The sequence below is a fragment of the Hesperophylax consimilis genome, chromosome 5 (assembly GCF_061612785.1).
Source record: "Hesperophylax consimilis isolate HC1 chromosome 5, BYU_Hcon_1.0, whole genome shotgun sequence".
In the NCBI taxonomy this organism is placed as follows: Eukaryota; Metazoa; Arthropoda; class Insecta; order Trichoptera; family Limnephilidae; genus Hesperophylax; species Hesperophylax consimilis.
Window position 1 is genome coordinate 3,543,953 of NC_142840.1, and position 22,895 is coordinate 3,566,847.

The following is a 22,895-nucleotide window of genomic DNA, read 5'->3' on the forward strand; positions in this document are numbered from 1 at the left end:
GTCTGGATGGAAGAGAGCTCTTTTACTGCGTTTTGGATGAGACATTAAAGCTCAGTGGCTCTTAAAATGAGCATTTGTAACTCGGAACCCGAGGGTTTTGATGGTGGAGGAGGGGGAGGGAGGTGAGAGGTATCTTGTGGTATCTGAGAGGACTCGGGTTGAGGCTCGAGACAGAATTGTTGGCTGAAAGCCGGGGTTTTAGGAGACCGATGTTCCTGCTGGGAGGAACGGCCTTTGTAATAGTGAGGCGCAGGCCAGGAGGCAGGCTCTGGATGAGATCGAAGGAGGGAATCTGGGTTTGTATGGGCTCAGACGTGGTTGGTTGGTATTACAGCTGAGGTGGAGGGTGGGAAAAATCATCACCATGTCGGTGGCTTTGCCGGTTGTTATACCTGTAAATATTTTGGTTTCTGTTTCTATTGATGAAATGATTTGGCTGAGGCCGTAAGGGGCAACCTTTATAACTGGCGGTGTGAGCACCCTCACAGAGGGCACACTTGGCAGGCGTGTCCCTAGGCTTAGTACAATCGGACAACCTGTGATGGCCTGTGCATTTAACATAGCGCTCTAGCCCGTGGCAGCAATTCGCCGAGTGCCCGCCAAACGACATGGTCGTTTTTGTTAATGAACATGTCATTTTCGACGTTACGACGCACAGTGGCCAATTTTGATGATTTGGCGCGACATCGCTCTCGGCGTTCGACCATTTGGCATCGTTGATGTTTTTTTTAAAGTATTAATAAGAAATACCACTTATTTTTTGCTAATTCTTATAAGTTGAAATGTTGATAATGATTTTATAAAAAGTAGCGTGTAACTTGGGCGCTAAGTTTGTAATTAAGTACTATCATTTCTTAAAAATACAATTACTGGAGTGGCTGGCTAAAATTGGTGATGATTTTTTTTGACGTGTATAAAAAAGACACAGCAATAATATCCTATTAAAATTAGCGTGAAGACTCGTGAAGATTTTTATTCCTACTCCATTAAAGGCAAAAAATTGGAAAAAAATGGTAAACTTTGAACCAAGGCAACAGTTATAATTAATGAAAAAAAAAAATTTTCAGTTATTTAAATAAAGCACGTATCTTAATGAATATCTTAAGTGATTTTTAAAAATACTTTTTTTGTACTAAATGTTCACAAACAACCTGATTTCGCACGCCTTCAAACTCGCCTAGATACAGCAGCATAGTTGCGCGCCCGAATATCAGTGTACCCCTGTTCTGCGACTAATGAAATAATATTTGGGATGAATTACATAATGATTGGGATGGTCCGATGCTCTGTAGGAAACTCGCTTGCACAGCGCGGGTGTAAACTGTGCACCCTAAAGTTTAAGTTTAGACTTACGGAATTCAATACTTCGTTTGTGTGAAAGCACTATGAAACAATAATAATTGAATTTCAGATGTTAATTCAAATTGACAGTAAATAATTGTGAATAACTAAAATTTTATTCTAACGGTACGCAGAACTAAATATTACACAAAGTTGATCTTTCTTTGACATATTGGAGTCAAATATTGGATTCTGAAAAAAAATTGACGAAAATTAATTACAATCATTTCTTAAAAATACAATTACTGGAGTGGCTGGCTAAAGTTGGTGATGATTTTTGTTTTCCGTGTACAAAAAAGACACAGTGATAATATCCTATTAAAATTAGCGTGAAGACTTGTGAAGATTTTTATTCCTACTCCATTAAAGGCAAAAAATTGGGTCAACTTTGAACCAAGGCAACAGTTATAATTTATGAAAAAAAAAAATTTCAAATGTTATTTAAATAAAGCACTAATCTTAAAAAATATCTCAAGTGAATTTAAAAAATACTTTTTTTGTAAAATAAGTACACAAACAACCTGATTTCGCACGCCTTCAAACTCGCCTAGATACAGCAGCATAGTTGCACACCCGAACATCGCAGTTCTGTGCGTAGTTACCGAGTAAGTAAGCTTCGGATGTTATTTTCAATGGTTTTTTTAATGTCAGTGATTAATTGAGAACACATTGGTAAAAAAAAATTCATTTCGGGAACATGCCGATCTGGGGTCAATGTCGCGCCAGCGCTCAAATTTAAGCCACTGTGCGACGGTCAACAAAGTAATTCTTAAAATAAACCATTGACAAACTGATGTCAATCAATACGGGATAATAATAAAGACTGTATTTTAAAAGAAAATAAAAAAACCGTTGATGACAGCTGTTCTTACTGATGCTGTAGCCAGTTGGAACAACTGGCTTGTTTTGGATTGTTTTTAAAATCAATGAATGATTTTTTTTTCAAACTACACCTTCTTAGAACCAAATTGGAAGAATTAACTTAAATCTTTTTTTTAAACACCCCATTGTTTTACCCCAATTTTTACCATCTATATTGTATTTATGTGAAGAGAGTAGGAGGGTTCATAACAAGTCGTTTCAGTTTTAAGCTCAACAGAGCACCAGGTTATTGCCAAATCAATGACTTATATGGATCGATAGGCGTAACTATCGGTGATTTTATACCGATTTTCCGAGCACGGTCGCATCAGTAATATCCAGACCGATGTTGATAACGCAAATATTTAAATTGAAATATTCACTTTTATATTCACAGGCAATCCGCGTTGATTCTAAAAAGGGGATATAATTAGTTCATGAGGTAATTTCTCATAACTGGCAACGTTGGTTTCAATGGATTGGAATCAATTGATCGCGTCTTGGGTGAACGAATTAAGTTTGAAGATCGTGTATATGTTCTATTTCATTTCTAAGATATTAGTTACAACCCCATTCATTAATAAGCCAGTTATTTTGCATAACGAACGACATTGTACAAAAAGTCAGGCATATTGACAGCTTATCTGACACCTTGACAAAACAAAAGTAGCCTTTTTTGTTTACCGACTGTCGAAATTATGTCCGTGCTCGCAAATATCGCTAACTGACCATAGATGACGGATTTAGTCAATATCGTATTGACATTTATTGATGATCCGTGGATAGAAATGGTACATACAGGTTACCTGCACGTACCGTCGGTCTACCATAGACCAGCACGAAAGCACTCAGCCAGCATTCAATCAATACAGTGCAACGATGTTACGAGTATACGATTTGCTGAAAGAACACAACCACTATCCACAGTGGCGAGTGAATCAGACTGAGCAACGGAGGACAGAATATAACCGTATAGAACAGTAGCACCGGAAAGGGACGATAAGATAACAATGAACGAGAGCAGGGGTGTTCAAACTTGAACTGCTGACGATCTACCTCAATATTATTAGATTCCGATCGATCGACTCTGAGAGGCTGCAAGTATGTGTGATGCAGGATTGTCGTCTATGTAGGTAGGGTGTATCGTGGCGCAGGTATATGTGTATATTTAGGGACGTTGCACAATTGTATGGCCACGAATCCACATAGAATTTGGAGGAACGACAGAAATTAGTTCGCAATATGCATTTTTTTAGTCAAGGTAGGTGGAGGTCTGCACTAAAAAGTCAATAAAAAACGTATATTTATTAAAAATTGCAGGTTTATTGGTTCTTACAAAAAACAAACGAGTTCTAGTTTCTAAACTTAACTAAATAATGACTTTGGATGTTGAAGCGTGGCACTGCAGGTCCTCAGCATACTTTTCATACAATGGTACGTAATTACCGAGTGCTAATCGCAAGCACGATGACATATGTTTGTCAGTTAGTCGATTGCGATATTTTGACATTGTTATCTTCATTTCAGAAAATGCAGACTCGCACAAGTAAGTTGACCCAAACATTGCAGTCAACTGAAGGGCGATTTGCCTTAGATTCGGATATTTATCTTCAGATATAAAATACCAGAATTTTGTGTCAGATGCTGTGGCTATGAGATGTATATCTGATATTATCTGCAATGTTCCAGAACACTCCGCTCAGTAAATCAGTCCGCTACAAGCTACAAATAAATAATAAAAAAGAAGGACTCAAAAAGGACTCGCGATCAAACGGTCGATCGCGATCTATCGTTTGAGCACCTCTGAACTAGAGGGATGATTGCTCTCTCGTTGAGCACTATCTGTAGCCGCCGGCCTGTAGCCTTTAGCTAGTTAATATAGAAAGTATAATCCCCCTCTGCGTCGCTTCCACAGTAACATCCCTGATGTGACGTCACCAGGGGTGGGGATTAAAACTATGTAAAACGTGATGAATTTTAAAAAGTAGAGCTTTTAAAAAAATATACTTTTATATCTTTACACTTTTTCACTCGACCGGTTAAGATCCTCAGCTACGAAACCAGATGACGTGGGTTCAAATATATAGATACTCAGTTCAATAGTGGTAGGTACTCACAGTATCGCCCTGGAAAACAACCATCATTCAGATACAAAAATTTTATTCATTTTATTTGGATAATTAACAGGATAGCAACATTACCTACGATAAATTAAAAAAAAATAATTACGTTATAAGTTATAACTCAATAATATATTTAAAAAAAAATGTTTCTTGAAATGGCTCTAGCCGTGTTTGACCCGAACTGAATAGCCAGGTGCTTCTCAACCTTCTTCTGCTATATCTCCTTCCCTTCCTTACTCCTTACAGCCTCACAAAATAAACAAATTTAGGGATACCGTAGGGCCACTGGCTTCGTAGGGCGCTGTTTTTATTAATTTATTTATCCTTGGCTAATTTATATAGCGCCGCTTTTGTGAGACATCACCTCAGGGGCGCTTTGCAGTTGATTAAGAGTCTTCTGCGGAATTCACATAAAAAATACAACCTATTTGATCTTGAAAACATGCAGTAATACTTTAAATGTTTCAACTCTCTAGAAGTCTTTAATTTCTACCTCAGGCACAAGCCTAAGCTTCCTTGACCTTTATAACCTCTCCCACATACGAAATGACTTTACCACTTTCAGACTCATCTGAAACCAGTAGCGTGCAATCACACAATAGAACACATTTATTTTAAAATTTATAGTATTTTTTTCAATAAAAACATTGTAAATGGCATAATAAAAAAATAGTGAAATATACGTTTTTTTAGTATTTCTACACCAATGAAGAGAACTAGCTATTCAGTTTGTAAAAAGTAGTAAAGTCATCAAATCAGGTCATTGACGGCTTTCGTTTTCGAGGGGTAATGCTTTCGACTAGAAATCCGGAGGTCGTGGGTTAAAATCTTAGATCTTTATAGTGAAATAGATATTCATAATGAAATGTTGCTTTTAGTTGTTTTTGGTGACCAGATATGAATAGGAGGGTACTTCCCCGCCTTCCCCTTCCCCATCTCCTTCCCCAGCAACTTTCTCAGCCTCACAACATACCCTATAGACTCACTGGCTCACGTTAACGTCACATTAACGTTTCAATTGTGAATGTTTTCTTTAACCAGGGCGATACTGAACGTGCAATATATTATTTTATAACGTTAGCGGTTTTCACTTAGATTTATTAGAAATATTAGAAATTAGGAAAAATGTCAATAAAAATTAAAAAATTATATGTCAATTTGATCTTCGAAGCTCCTCCCCTTTCCACCTCTCGCCCCCCCCCCCCCCCTTAATTTCATTTCCCACGCCTTTTCTATACTTCATAATTAGTTTTAGTACAATTTATATCCTGATGAAGAGAACATCGTTCTCGAAACATGTCTATTTTTAAAAAATAAAAATTATATTGGTAAAAACAAAGTGTTTTAATTTATTTCATTAATAAAATGGTACCACAAAGTGAATTTGCAAAATTTGAAGAAGATATTATTTTAAATCGTTTTTTCATGATAACGTAAAAGAGTTTCAATTCGTTAGCGTTAGCTATATTTTATAAAATACTCACACGATATAAACAAAAAAACGGCAAGCCACTGCATAATGGCTCAGAGAAACTTATCAGGCCACTTTGAGCACTCAAGGCCATCTTCTAACTAATCTGAAAATTAAGTACTACTTTGTAATTATTTCATTAACTTGGGTTATTTATAAAAAGCAATTAATTTTAGTTATTTCGGAAACATCGATCCACGGCAAACGTAAGTTTTAGAGTGTGTTAGTGTGAGAATGTTAGTGTCTGCGAGGGTGCTAAAGCCATTTCAATTGAAAATTTTCATCTGATTAATCTGCCTCATCCAATATTGATTTTCTTTTACCGTCAGCTTTTCCGGACAAAATCACACTTCGTTTACTTACTAGGAAATACTTCAGTGACACTGTAAATATTTAAAAAAAACTCTACATAACGTAGGTATGTCTTAAAGTAATATTTTTTTAAAATAATAAGTATAAAAGATGATCGACTAGCGAGCCGAAGGTGGCGGGTTGAAATCCCGGCGTGCGCAAGTAAATTTTATTTGATTAATTTGAGTTATTTCACTTATTTAAAATAATATATAGTATGCTTACGGATCGTTCCAAAATGGAAGATACTCACAATATCGACCTGGGCATCTAGCACGATCGATTGATAAAGGATTTATCGATAACTTGTCATCATTCCCGAACACGACTGCATATCGCTAACGTTTATATAACTGTTCACGTCAAATAAATTAAAAGCACTTAGTTGTGAACTATTGTTCGTTGGAGATCTGCAGTGATGCTTTTTCAACAATGGCAAGTTACCGACGTTATAGATAAAATTGTTATCGATCGACCTTGCTAGATACCCTGGTGTAAGACAACAAATCAGATTGAAACGTTTCTTGAAATGACTTTAGCCGTGTTTGGTGACCAGATCCGAATAATAACCCACATTCCTCTTTCCCATCTCCTTCCCATCACCACTACTTTCAGCCTAAAAAATATGCCAAGTCTCAATTGCTTCAGACGGTTGGAAGCAGTTATACCTCTTGTGCGGTATTCATTTAAAAATAATATCGAAAAATTTATTCAAATCGTCCCTTAGAAGACGGATAATATTTTGTAAATATCTCAAATCCAAATATAATATTGAAATTAATATCTGAAAGACAGACTTCCCATCTCCACGTTTTACTTTAGGAATTTTCATGGACAGTATTCAAATGCGCACTGCACATTGCAGTGTGCATTATGCATCACTGAACTGCTATTGTAGTTGGTCAGATTCTAAGGGTTATAAATATCATCATTTTTAACGGAAAATGCCAAAAAATATAAAGATAATAGTTGAAATGTTAAAATGTATTAAGAGGAAGCCACAAGCCAAAAATGTGTATATTCTTTGTATACTTTATATTGTAGGCATAGACCAAATTACATCAATGATTGTAGGTAATAGGCATTAAAATCGTTTGACAAACGGAGTCTAGAAACGTTCGATTTCAAGCACAAAACTGGTTTTTATTTATTTTGTAAATAATTTTATAAGAAAACAAAAAAGTTAGTCAAGTGAAACTGTCACAGATAATCTTAGCTGTAATAAGTATTTTTAAAAAGTTGTTTCCTTTATGCGTTAATATTTTTTTCGTAGTTTAAATTTATATTTTTTGCTGAGTAATTTATTTTTTATTTGTATTCTACTCAAGCGAAACGCTAGGAAAACCTTCAATTTATCTAAAGCATTTTTTGGTATTCATAATGTACACCAATTCGTTATAAAGATTAATCAAAATAGTGATTTGGCGTAAAGCTTCGTACAATTCATATTGTCGTAGACAGTTCAATCAGAAAATGTCACAATGTAAAATCAAAGTGACGCATGTCGCTCGGTGGGTGGTGTGTGACGGCTCCACTGATGTGTGGCGACTTGACGACTTAATGACTTAAGGCCCCGTAGTAAGCGTTCAAAGAAGGGAGATATGTAAATACAAATTTTAGAGGGAGCGCGCTAATATTAAAAAGCGAAAACAAGTAAGCGAAAATGGTGAAAATATTTAATAAAAAGCCACTCGTTTGAAATAGAGCAAAAACCTCTCGACAAAAACTTTAGTTGCATTTAAAGATACACTGTTAATTTTTTCATGTCTACAACATATTAAATAACGGTGTGTTTTTAATTATTTTCGGAGTTTATTTGCGATTTTTGACTATCGAGGTAATTTAAAATAATGAACGTTTCGGGATATTATGTTTAAAAATAACATTTATAAGGTTTAGAACTCAAAACTTCACGAACCAACTAGCGACTAAAACACAACCATATGTATTATATATTATATTATATTCAATATGGATGGTTGAAATACGTTTTTCCGTATTAGGTACCAGTGATATTAGAACAAAAATATTGAAAGTAATACGTAAAAACCTGCGTTAAAAAATTATTGTAATGGAAAACGTTTCAGAAGATTTAAAAAATATATATTATGTGATATCGCCCAAGAGTCTGGAACCAGTGAGGCTATGGCATCCCTAATTGGGATACGGTACGTTGTGAGGTTGAAGGTAAAGCTGGGTCCAGACATGTTCTTTTGTCCGTACCGTACCTCCGTTTCGTACCAGCGTCGCGATCCAAAAACTCTGGACGCATCATCTTTTGTCCGTACCGTACCTCCGTTTCGTATCCGCGTCGCGATCAAGAGCCCGTATCTCCGTAACGTCGCTGCGATCATCGCGTGTCCATTTCCTCCCACCATGTCGTCGACTGCGGAAGTGTTTGAGAATTTGACGATTGCTTGCGCGTCCTTCATTGTTATTCACAATAATATAACGAAAAAAAAACAAAAAAGGCGACGTTGGTGGGAGTTAGAATTGTTCGAAAACAGAGAAAGATGTAAGACGCCGCGAACACGTCCAGACTGGCGCAGACCCGTACCGTATCGCCTTTGAACGGGCCGAAAAACCGACTCGCGATGGATCGGAGCGTACCTCTATCCGTATCGAGATGCCGTACCACCGTACCGTACCGAACGGGCGTCCAAACTAGCGTTCTTGATCGCGACGCTGGTACGAAACGGAGGTACGGTACGGACAAAAGAACATGTCTGGACCGAGCTTTATGTGGAGCCCATAGACATATGAATATTAGTAGACCTGCCCTAAGTGATTAAAAGCGTATTATTCCCCACTCCCCATACCGGTTCCATTGGAGCCGGCTGGGCTCGCGTATGGCTTCCCGTGAATCTTGAGAATGTGACGTCATCATTCTTGTTCGAACTAGCGTCGAGCTATGGTCGAGGCATTTTATGAAATAACACGGCAAAATAGTGACTTGTGCTATGAAAACTTGTAAAAATAGATGTGAAAAAGAGAATAAACCCAATTGTCATATTACATTCCATATGTAAGCATCATTTTAAGCTTATTCACATCGTATAATATGAATCAGTTGTAGAAACATATACTATCACATCGAGATACATCTGGTCGAATGTAGCGATTCTCAAGTGTGCGCATCGTTGTTAGTGGGAAGTAAATTATGAACACTTATAAAAGTGTCTTAACTAAATACGTAAACAAAATATTCGACTCTGAAAATAGAAGAAAGTTTTTTTTGCCGAATTTGGACTTGGACGCAAATTTGTTCATAACGTGGCGAGTAATTTGCGCTACCATGTAAAAATGTCTATTCATTCAAAAGCAGATTTTACTTTTAAGAAGTAAATGGTGATATTATAATGCGAGATGCCTATATACTGTCAGATTGATTTATTGACGAATCACAGTCAGCTTTACCCCCTTCGTTCTTCAACAGTTGATTTTACCTCTCACCTTTAATTTCTAGTCTATATATTCATATGTCTGTGGTGGAGCCGAATGGAATGTGGAAGAGGAAGGTGGGGGACTACCAGACTAAGGCTAAAGTCATTTCAAGCAAATTTTCAGTTCTGAATGGTGGTCTTACAACAGGGCGATACTTAGAATATCTGTAATTTTAAATTAAAATTTAGAAGACTTGCAATATCATTTCTTGTTAAATACTCTAAAAATACATACATTGGAAGACAGGCGTAAAATAAACGACTTAACTTTTTATTCAAGATTCTAAACTCTAAATTCGACTGTTGCGAACTTCTACAACTCATAAACTTACGAATACCTACAATAACAACACGACAAAATACACTATTCCACTGCAACACACGTAATCGCAATTACATTGCTAACTCCCCAATACAACGGTTTCACAATATGGGAAACCAATACTTAGGTGATGTCGATATATTTAATATTAACTTTGCGAATTTTATGGATTACGTAAAAGAATTATTTCAACACAATTCCTTAATGGAAGTTATATTTTTGTAAACCAGTCAAATCGCTGTATTTTTTAATTTATGTTCTTGTTATTTTTAATTTTGTTTCTTGCATATATTATTTTTTAATGTAATTTTGTTTTCATTATTTCTTTCTCATGTTTCAAAACTGTCATTAAAATTGGACCGCCTACATGTAAAAGCCCCCTGGGCGTTAAATAAATAATTAAATAGAATAAATCTTCCACTCCAAATCTGAATAAATGAATCAGGAAATAACAAATTATTCATAAAATAAAATTAACTTACGCGCGCCGGGATTTGAACCCGCGACCTTCGGATTGTTAGTCGAGAGCCTAACCCCCTGACACTGAGGTCGTTAAATATTACGGTTTTTCCAATAAACATACTGTAATTGAACACAGAACGAAAAATAAAATATTATCATAACGGTGAAGTAATTAACTACCTTGAGGAGTAATAAAAGAACCGAACAGTAAATATTTAAACAAACTTCACGGGGACAACAAAAACGAATCCTAATTTAGTTTTTAAAAATCTTCAAAATGAATTAACATGATGTACCTTAATCATTACTAGCTAACGTTTTCCAGGCGTTGCTGGAGGTTACCTTAGGAGATAGACACATTCTATTCAGTTTCTGGTATCCTTCCAATTACAATCCTTCCTAAATATGAAATCACAAGGACCATCCTACAAATTACCCAAAAATCAACTCACACCAACATCAAGCCACTTTACAATCAAGACATCCACAACCACAATACTCGAAATAACAATAAAATCCGCATTCCTCAAACACACACTACAAAATATGGGTTAAAATCACTGAACTATATTGCCTATACACTATATAATTCGCTTCCAGATATGTACAAACACATCCACCATAGTAAAAAATTGCAAAGCAATGCTTTAAAAGAATATTTTTTAACTACATTTAAAAATAAAAATATGTAACTGTGTTGTCATTTCTTGTTGTTTCTTATCCCTGTTTTTTTTTCTTTCTTTCTGTACTTGTTTTCTATCGTTTGTTCTACTTAACGTGTCATTATTTTAATTTTTAAATTTTTATGTTGTATTGAATGTGAAACTTATATTTGATATCAAAATACCGTTGTAAAACTGTACCTACTACCTCCTACATATGAATTGTAAGTTCCTCCTGCCCTAAAATGAGTTTTGTAACTCATCGGGATTGCTCTAGCAAGAAATAAACACAATAAAAAAAAGTAGGTACGTTATTTTGTTGTATCTCATAAGGTTTAGCCAGTGTTAAGCAAGGTATGCAAAACATCAACTTTTCTCTACTTTCTATAAATATTATATGCATGCATATTTCCGGAAGAAATTGTCTAAAGTCTAAATGGCAGTTAACATAGCATCCGTTGTTTTGCAAACATACAAACGCGGATAGCGATTTTGTTTTATACTATTTAGAGATTTAGTTCCGTAAATTTATTATTTGTTCGTGTTATATTGCCGCTTAAAATTGTGAATCACCTTAGATGAGACATTAAGTAACAAAACATGTTGCACTTTTTTACTTCTAATTGACCTCCAACACTTTAACTAAAATTGACCGAATCCGGTCTACGCACACCGGTTATCTTATTATAATATTGGAACACGTTTCGTATTAGTACTACTCTATGGAGTCAGCACAAATCTATGAATATAATAATTTTGAATATGCTCATAATTCAAAACCAACCAGATACTAATATAAATACGGTCAAAGAACCATAAAATACAAATACTAAAAATTTTCAAAATATTGTTTAATTTTCAGGAGATAATAAGAGAATGCTGAAAAATGGTTACGTGAAAAACATTTTTTGACTAATCTTTTATATCTGATTTTCTCTGTTTTTTTTCTACTTACATTTTTCTGAAAAAATTCGACTCCGTATCTCAGTCCAATGCAGAGATAATGCGTTAAGTCTTTCTCGGGTGTCCCTGACTTTTTCTATCATTCAAAACACTCTCTAAACACTCCTGACACTTATAAGAACAAACTTAGATAATATCGACAACATTTGACACAGAAAATTGCTGAAATTATAACATGTATACATGAAATTAGTGTGCTAATGCAACATGTATACATAACTACAAACCTTGGGAATTCCGATGTTTCCTGTAATTTTTAAACTGATTTTTTAGGAATTGTTTGATTTTTTTTTGCTTCGAACGTTGCTGAAATTACAACATGTATACATAAAATTAGTATGCTAATACAATATGAATACATAAATAATGTGTTAATACAAAATGTATACATGAATACAGTGTATATCAAAAACCGGTGTATTTTTGTTTAAAAAGTAAGTTCAAGAGGTTAGATTTTTTCGTCGCTGATTCTCGTTCTGAGTAGCCTAAATAGCGATAAATCGCCTTCGTTGGCAACACTGGTGACCGCACGCAAGCTGCATTGTTTGTTTTACCGCGGGCCCGCAACACTTTTTCAAATTGGCGGGTTTTTTGAAAATGGTTCACGCGGGCCACTTATAATTCGTTCGCGGGCCACAATGTGGCCCGCGGGCCTGGGGTTGGGCAGCCTTGCTCTAGATGGCATTGCTTATGTTTACGGCTCAGACGCGGTTGCCTTTAACCGGTCGATAAATAGTGTGGATGCCGGTTTTACGGTAGGACTGTACTTCACAGGATCATTTCTGTAGTACTTCCTCCCTCGTAACGTGTACACTCTACCAGAGTTACACTCCGTGATGAAGAGACGTGGCGCGGTTACTTGAGCGTGAGGCAGGTCTGGAGTTAGTCGCAAGTAGAGGTGGGTCCTATGAGTACTTTTCGTTACTGGGTATAATGAGTACAGGTACAAAAAAATACCTGGTAAAAATACCGGTGAAAAAATACTCAAAAGTATTTAATACCGACCTGAGGATTGATTCAGAATAAGTAATTCTAATGAACTCGCATAAATTTTGCACACATATTCCCCATAAATATTCTACGGGAGCTTGATTCCCCGTTTTATTATTCGAAATAGAGGTGGGTCCTATGAGTACTTTTCGTTACTGGGTACAATGAGTACAGGTACAAAAAAGTACCTGGTAAAAATACCGGTGACAAAATACTCAAAAGTATTGATTCAGAATAAGTAATTCTAATGAACTTGCATAAATTCTGCCCACATATTCCCCACAAATATTCTACGGAAGCTTGATTCCCCGTTTTATTATTCGTTATCCGTGGGGGGGGGGGGTAGGTTGTTACAGAATTTCTGAAAAACATTGTTCCCAACAAAATTTTTTCCAAATGAATGCTCCCCACAAGATGTAAAAAAATCTGCGCAAAGTCATCATATGTGATTCCCCACAATAATTTTTCAAATTCCATGGGAGGGGGGGGGGTAGCTACGGAATTCCATTTCCCGTCGCTTAATATCAAGTCGAATACCAGTCACAAATGCTACCCATCCTACCCATCAAGAAAATAACTATCAAATATACCTACTAAAAATACCCAACAAAAATATCCGTCGAAAATACCTATCAGAAATACCTACTAGAAATCCCCATCAAAAATCCCATCCAAAATACCTATCAAAAATACCTACTAAAAATACCCATCAAAAATACCCATCGAAAATACCCATCAAAAAGACCTATTAAAAATACTTGTCAAAAATACCTTCCAAAAATACCTGGTAAAAGTACCTAATAAAAAAAATTTGTCCCGGTATAAAATACTCATGAGTATTTTAGAACCAGGTATTTTAGAGATCTGTCACAAGTACAAAGTATCGCATGAAAATACCCGGTACTTTTACTGGGTACGATAAATACGCCTCACCTCTAATTCGAAATCCATGGGGGGGGGGGGGGGTTGTTACAGAGTTTCTGAAAAACATTATTCCCCACAAAAAAATTTCAAAATGAATACTCCCCTCGAAAAATTTGAAATCCATGGGAGGGAGGGGGTTGTTAGAGAATTTCTGTAAACCATAATTCCCCACAAAAAATTTTCAGAATGGGTTCTCCCCACGAAATATTTGAAATCCGTGGGTGGGGAGGTTGTAACGGAACTTCACTGAAAAAAATTCGGCACAAGCAATAGTCATATGTGATTCCCCACAATGATTTTTCGAAAACCATGGGGGGGGGGGGGTAGCTACGGAATTCCATAAATACCTACTACAAAATACCCATCAAAAATACCCATCGAAAATACCTATTAAAAATACCTACTGAAAATACCCATCAAAAATACTTGTCAAAAATACCTATCAAAAATACCTGGTAAAAGCATCTATTAAAAATATTTAGTCCCAGTATAAAATATTCATGAGTATTTTGGAACCAGGTATTTTAGAGATCTCTCACAAGTACAAAGTATCGCATGGAAATACCCGGTACTTTTACTGGGTACGATAAATCATCGATGATCGTTCGCTGTCGTGAGTTTTCTCAGATGGTTAGGGGACCGTCGCTTTCTGAGCGGTCAATTTAATTCTTGTTGTTACGTATATCACAAATTTAATTAGTGTTTAGTTTAGTGTTTTTTTAGTCAGTTTATTTGTTTGTTAGAGGTGAGTCCTGTGAGACGTGAGTACTTTTCGATATTGGGTACAGTGAGCTTGATTCCCTCATTAATTATTCGAAATCCATGAGGGGGGGGCTGTTAGAAAATTACTGTGAAACATAATTCCCCACAAAAAATTTCAAATGTACTAAGTACTTAACTTACTACTTCCCGGCTTCCCCAAAAAATATTTCAAATCCATGTGGGGGAGGGGTTAGAAAATTTCTGTGATCCGTAATTCTCAACAAATATTTTTCAAAATCCATGGGGGGGGGGGTGGGGGTGGCTAGTGGCTACGAAATTCCTTTCGAAAAGTACCCCACACCAGATCTTTCCCATTAAAATGCGTACCCATCAGAAATACCTATTGAAAATACCCGTCAAAAGTACCTGTTAAAAATACCCATCAAAACTACCCGGTAAATGTACTTAATAAAAATATTTAGTCCCAGTATAAAAGTGAGTATTTTGGAGATTTGTCACAAGTACAAAGAATCGCGTGAAAATGCCCGGTACTTTTACTGGGTACGATATATACGCCTCACCTCTAGTTTATGCTAGAGGTGGGTCCTGTGGGTCCTGTGAGTAGGTACTTTCTGATATTGGGTACAGTGAGTACTTTTCGTTACTAGGTACAATGAGTATAGGTACAAAAAAATAGTGGTTACAAAATACTCGAAAGTATTTAATACCGACCTGAGGATTGATTAAGAATTAGAGAATTTCTGTGAATCGCGATTCCCCACAAAAATTCCAGATGTCTAATTCCCCACAAAAGTTTGTACGAAATTCCCTGTCAATAAGTTTCCCACATTTTTCCTACAAAAAATACATGGTAAAAGTACCTATTGAAATTACCCATCAAAAGTATCTATGGAAAATACTTACCAAAGTTCCTATTAATAATACTTATCAAAAGTAACTATTAAAAATACCTATCAAAAATACCTGGTTAAAGTACCGATTAGAAATATTTAATCCCAGTACAAAATACCTGGAACCAGGTATTTTGGAGAATTTTCACAAGTACAAAGTATCGCATGAAAATACCAGGTACTTTTACTGGGTACCATTAATACGCCTCTCCTCTAGTTTATGCCAGTGCTTCGCCCACTTTTGCAAAGAGTAGGAATTCAAGAAGGAACGGTTTCGTTTCAAAACTCGTTCGAATTGAAAATAGATGTGGGTCCTGTGAGTAATTTTCGTTACTGGGTACAGTTACTTGGAATAACATGTTTATACCAGTTTTACTTGTGTAAGAATAAATACCTGTTCCCTAGTATTTAGCACTTGTACTTACTTTTAAGTGAAATAGTATTGCAATATATATAACATTATGTTTTTTTTTAATTAGGATGAATTAAATCATTACCGTACCGACCCTAATAAAAAACATCGTTGTTTTTAAGAACTAGAGGTGGGTTCTATAAGTACTTTTCTTTATTGGGTACAGGCAATACAGGTACAAAAAAATACCGGTTACAAAATACTCAAAAGTATTTTATACCGACCTGAATATCTGGAGACGGAAAGTAATAAATACTTAAGAGTGATTAACGATTCCCCATAAATGTTCTATATAAAATTTATTCCCCAATAATTATGGAGACTGCGGAAAGAAAGTAATAAATACTGAGTCCCAGTATAAAATACTTGTGAGTATTTTGGAGATTTGTCACAAGTACAAAGTATCGCATGAAAATACCCGGTACTTTTACTGGGTACGATAAATACGCATCACCTCTATTAAGAACCCGTTGACAACCTGCTATCTAGAATTATTATTTTTTTAATGACAAACTAATATTATAAGACAAGGTTTTATGCGTAGCATAAAGGATAACAAATAAACAATTATTAGTGGCCTGAAATATCAATACAAATTGAAAATACCTCCCGTAAAAATAAAGTTGGTTGTTTACAGGTGAAAAAATATAATAAGCAGCAATTGTTGATTGAGTTACTAGTACATATTGAATTATTTGGCGTGTTGGAAATAAACCGACATAGATCAGTGGTCCAGAGCACCAAACCGGACTTTAGAAGGTACGGGCCATAGACATATGAATATTAGTAGACCTGCCCTAAGTGATTAAAAGCGTATTATCCCCACTCCCCATACCGGTTCCATTGGAGCCGGCTGGGCTCGCGTATGGCCTAAAGTGAATTTTGAAAACGTGACGTCATCATTCTTGTGCGAACTATGGTCGAGGCATCATCGGCTCATTTTACGAAATAACACGGCAAAATGTTGACTTGTGATATGAAAACTTGTAAAAATAGATGTGAAAAAGAGAATAAACCCAATTGTCGTATTACATTCCATAAGTAAGCATTATTTTACTTTATTTTAAGCTTATTCACACCGTATTATATGGATCAGTTTTAGAAACATATACTATCACATCACAATGTAGCGATTCTCAAGTGTGCTCATCGTTGTTTACTGGGGTAAGTAAATTATGAAACATTTGTAAAAGTGTCTTAACTAAATACTCTGAAACTAACTACGACTCTGCAAACAGAAGAAATTTACTTTGCCGAATTTAGACTTCGCAAATTAGTTCATAACGTGGCGAGTAATTTGCGCTCCCATGTAAAAATGTCTATTCATTCAAAAGCAGATTTTACTTTTAAGAACTAAATGGTGATATTATAATGCGAGATGCCTATTTACTGTCAGATTGATTTATTGACGAATCACAGTCAGCTTAACCCCCTTCGTTCTTCAACAGTTGATTTTACCCCTCGCCATTATCTTCTCGTCTATTAATTCCTATGTCTGTGGTACGGGCTCAATTCCCTCTGGCAGAATTTATTTTTACTCGGGAGAATGTGTATTGATATTTCAGGCGACCAATTATTGCTTATAATAAGTTGCTATCTAGAAGTTTATCGGGTCTTAATTGTAATTACGCATACATTATATTTGATAGGTATGTATTTATAAATATATTTAATTTATATATAAAAAAAAAAAACAAAATATTAAAAAAAAGACCATTTATATTGAATAATAGAATAAAAGGACATTTCGTAATGGTCTATGGTTAAATAATTGAATAAAAATACATTTTACGGTGGTCGATGATTAAATAATTGAATAAAAATACATTTTGTAGTGGTCGATGGTTAAATAACTAAATAAAAATACATTTTATAGCGGTCGACACTGAAATAAGTGTTTTTATTCTGGTTCCTTATGGAGTCGGTTTCTCCACCTGCGGTATCCCTTGCTCCTGCTTACTACCTTTATGTTTAAAATTTTGATAATTTATTTCAGGATTACACCATCACAATGTACCTGAACCAGTATTGGAAAGATGAGCGTCTCGCCTTCAGTTCTGAAGAAGAAGTTCTCACCCTTTCAGGAGATTTCGCTGAGAAGATTTGGGTTCCAGACACTTTTTTTGCCAACGACAAAAACAGGTGAGATATCAACTAACCATTTTTCTATTTCTTTTCATTCATTTTCAGGGGTACGATGTATTCCGGACAGGCCACTTACAACCTGTCTTGAACAGTTCTTCCAGACATTGAAAGACGTAATGTCATATATCGTGATGTACACTATACTAGAACACAGGTACAGGACCGGATCTACCATAGGTGCAGATGTAACGTGTACCAGGGCGGAGAATTTAAGTAGCCATCGGGAATTGCTCATAATTTGAAGTAAATTATTAAATCTCTTTATTATACAGGGTGTTCAGGGGTAAAGTTCGCTAACTTCTTAAACATCAAAAGTTTGTACAAAGAATGTCAAGATTGTAGTTAAACATCAATAAAGTAAGTAAACATCATAACGTTCGACGTTTATACTCTTTGATAGTGCAAACGTCATAAAATCATCTCCAGTCTAAATAATATTAAAAAAATTGCTCACAGTTAATCTGAACACTGAATCAACACATGGTATCAACAAAAAAACAGAGCTACTTAAACATAGATAAAATTATATATAGGTATGTACCTATATATATTGTAGTGGAAATTTTTTAAGGAGTATTGGTGGACTGGCAGACATAACTTTACAGGAAAACTACAGACGGATATCCATCGCTTGAATATTTGAACGAGTTCTCTTAGATCAAGTCAGATACCATATGAAAACGAAAGATAATCAGATGGGCTTCAAGAGAGAGTGTTCTACTGACTCAGCTATATTCTGCGTAAAAATAACGTTAGAATACTAAAGGAAGAAGAAAACAACAACTTACGCATGCTTTCTGGACCTTAGTAAAGCATTCGACAGAGTTTCCCACCCCTTATTATGGAAAAAAGGCTATGAAGAGCGTCCTTTTCAATCGTGTACTACATAGCCGAAATCTTCTAATGAGCATGTTATATTTTATATTCAATATACGCCTCTGCCTGTCAATATCTTCATCATCCGTTAGATTATTGTTAAAATATGAAAATACCGGAATGCACATTTAGTGAGACTACACATGTAACAAGTTGCCATTTCACATAAAAATATTGCGACAAAGAAATTACTTTCCTTAGACACTGACAAATCCGCTGGCCGAGATAACATGCCACCAATACTCCTTAAAAATGCTCCACTATAATATATAAACCACCTTATTATTTATGAGTGTTCAACCATCTCTTGTCCCTTGGATATTTTCCAAACTGCTGAAAATCAAGCTTAATTATACCTTTCTTCAAAACATGGGACGACATTGATACAACCAATTATCACCCCATTTATTTACAATCAGTACTACCCAAGCTTTTTGAATCACTAGTCCTTGATGAAATCTATCCCAAATTAATTAAATTAATTGACGAAAAACAACACAGTTTTATCAAAGATAGATCAACCGCAACTAACTTATAAATATTTCAAAACTTCATAATAGAATCTTTAGTAAAAAACAAACAAGTCGACGGCATATTTACAGACTTTTCGAATACATTCGACAAAGTATCCCATAAGCTACTAATCCAAAAACTATATGCCCTAGGAATAAGAGATAATATGTTTAAATAGTTAACTAGTTATTTATCAAATCGTAAACTATTCGTTAAAACAGTATTTCACTAGTGGTTTAACACAAGGTATATAACCAATTGCTTCGAAGATGTCAAAGTATTGCTCTTTGCTGATGACAACAAGCTATAAAAAATTCTGATGCAAATCATTGTCAAATACTACAGTCAAATATTAGTAAGCTTAAAGATTGGTGTATACATAATAATTTATTCTTAAATATAGAAAAGTGCAAAACCTTGACTTTCTACCGAAACAAATCTCTTGTTTTATTGAAATATTCCATTAAAAAAATAACACGGCATTAGAAAGAGTCATAGAAATGAAGTCATAGAAATCTTGGTATCATTTTAGATGAAAAAAAAAACTTTGATAGTCACATCCACCAAATTGCGAACAAAGGTATGAAAACACTAGGCTTCATGTTAAGAACGACCAAGAACTTTAATTCTGTACAAGCCATAAAACTGTTATACGTGTCTCTAGTCAGAAGTCTAATCGAATACAACTCAGTAGTTTGGTCTCCCTCTTACTAAATTCAGATTAATAACATTGAGCGAATACAAAATAAATCTACGTTTAGTAATAAAATAATTTAATAGTTTAATTTAAAACTGTAAAAACTCATACCTTAGAAGACAGACGCAAAATAGATGAATTAAATCTCTTATTTAAAATACTAAACTCTAAATTAAACTGTACCGAACTCCTGCAACTTATAAACTTAAACATACCCACTCGAACAACACCGCCTATTCCACCGTAAGCGCAACTATTTTCCTAATTCTCCGATATAAAGGATTCACATTATGGTAAATCAATACTTGAGTGATATTGATGTGTTTAATGTTGACTTCGTGAATTTCATGGATCATACTAAAAACCTATTCTTGAACCTTTGGTTATTACCTCTTTGTTAACATATCTGATCACTGTATCTTTATAAAAAAAAAAAAAACTTGTATTTTTGTTTCTTGTTAAAATGATACCACTTATACTGACTTACATATATAATTTGTGAATCTGTCAATATTATTTATGAAAAAAATAACATTGACAAATTCACCCGCCTCACAACACTGCCCAACCGGGTAGCGACATAATTTCCCTGCGTTTATACTGTGCAGACAGGGGCACTCTTGTGAGATATCACATCAAAAAATCATTATTAAACTAAAAACTTTAATTAACATTAATTAAGTACCCTCAAATGAATTATCAAAATCAATCCAAGCAATATCTTGGGCTGTTTTTTGGAATAATTCGGTTTTTAACCTTGTAACATCGTCTTTGAGGTAATTTTTAACAATAAACAGCTCTACACAAATTATTCCATTATCATCTTCTATCTTCGTTTGTTTGGCCGTTATAATATTACTGACGTGTTGTTGTAAGAGTTTCAATGGAAAATGATGTGTGAATGTGGTGCGGTGCAGACTACCGAACATGTGGTCAACGAATGCCCGCTCCATTCATTCCCCGGCGGGATTGATGAGGTCCACATGGCGACGCCTGAGGCCCTAGAATGGCTCGCAGATCTAGATGTCCCCCTCTGACCCCCCACCATACGAAAGAAGAAGAATGGAAAATAAACTCTGTAGCTAAATAATTCTTAAGCGTTCTTGGTAACATGTTGTAAACACATCTATTTGAGATATTTACAAGCTCGCCGATTGTTTCTAGCTTTACGCTTTTATGTATTTTTAATGGTAATAAATTAATGTTTCAACGCACGGAGAAAACATAATAAAAAACGGGATTGTAAGCCTTTGAACTGACAGGTTTTCTGATAAACATTTAATAAAATACCAATGTATAGACACGATGTCGAAACATATGTTAATAAAAATCCATTTCGCATTTTGTCAATTTATATTATTAAGACAAACGTAGATACATGAAAACATGCTCTGATATTATTACGAATTTCTTAGATTCTTAATAAATTAGCAATAATCATTTTTATCTGTGCGGTTACGTGATAGATTGTACATCTACATACAAAATCACACCATACTTTAAAGTCTCCAGTTATATTTTTGTTATTATTACGTCATTCTCATTAGTATTTCTCAAATTTTTGACAACAGAGATGGACAGTACAATAATGAAGGCTTTGGAACCTAGATTTGATGAGTTTACATTAATCAGGGTCTAGAGGCAGGGGCTGTGGAAGAATGCAGACGGTGTTGTTTCATGATCCCACCCTTAGTCTTTGAAGAAACGAAAGGCTGTTATTCAAATATTTTATGGTTTCGTTGTTATTTTATAGAAGACGGTTTAATTTCATAGCGTAATTCCCGCCACGCCCACTTTGTGCGATTTCTAAGAAAATATTCACTCAGTGTCCTTCACATGTCACGTAGCTTGCTTACAATGACAACAATTAATAGTAGGGTGTTGTTTCGTCTAAAACTTTAGGCAGCTATGCTTTTAACCCCTTCATTGGGGTAGGTACTTTCTGGTATTAATTTTAGACATTTATAAATATGTTCCGTTTTTAAGATGAAGGTTTTAAGGACTAATAAAGGGAGTTGGATTTAAAATGCATAGAACGAATATTTGTTTATTTTTACGTGCGGCAGATACAAAGTATAAACAAAATATATAAATACAAAAGGTAAGAGAGAAAGAGAAAGGTGAGATATGGAAAACAAGTAATTATTTATTTTAATTAACGATGTATGGAATAATTTTTTCATTAACACAGTTCGAAAGATTATCTCGTACACATAGCTCAGGAGGTAAAATGGTTGGATAAACTATTATGTTGTAAACATAGACACCGCACACAATAATAATCTTATACAATACAATAACTAAAACACATCACAGACTGGTTTAAAAATTAAAGGTAAACTATTTTTCCAAAACCCATTCACTCCAAACCAAACATAAGACAATTTAATTAGTATTAAAAGTTTATAATTAGATCTATCTACAGTTATACAATAATCTATCTTCTATTATGCTATAATAGTAGATATAATTGGTAATGTTTTAAAATACTGGAAACAATTATCATCTAATTTTGTTTTGTTTTATTCTCTTTTCTTCTTAAATACTTCATTAAGTTAACTTCAAGTAATTTGCTTTTGTTTACTTTTCATTACATTTTGTCTATAATATAATGTTATGATGTTTAGCTCAACTTAACTGCAACTAAACTAACATGCAATACAGTGTCCTCCGTATGCGTTTTTACGGCAGAATAACATTTTATCAAAACATGCTAACACCTCAGC

The 22,895-nt window shown here is 34.9% G+C and overlaps 1 protein-coding gene and 1 pseudogene across 1 annotated transcript in view; both read left to right on the plus strand.

The window, feature by feature from the left end:
• Nucleotides 1-22,895, plus strand: part of Lcch3 (Ligand-gated chloride channel homolog 3) — a 72,357-nt gene that overhangs the window by 32,859 nt on the left and 16,603 nt on the right. The window contains exon 4 of the mRNA XM_089631962.1: nucleotides 17,935-18,080. Coding sequence (XP_089488088.1) covers nucleotides 17,935-18,080 — 146 coding nt within the window. The remainder of the gene's footprint in view (nucleotides 1-17,934; nucleotides 18,081-22,895) is intronic.
• On the plus strand, nucleotides 12,757-12,855 carry LOC149423433 (small nucleolar RNA U3; annotated as a pseudogene).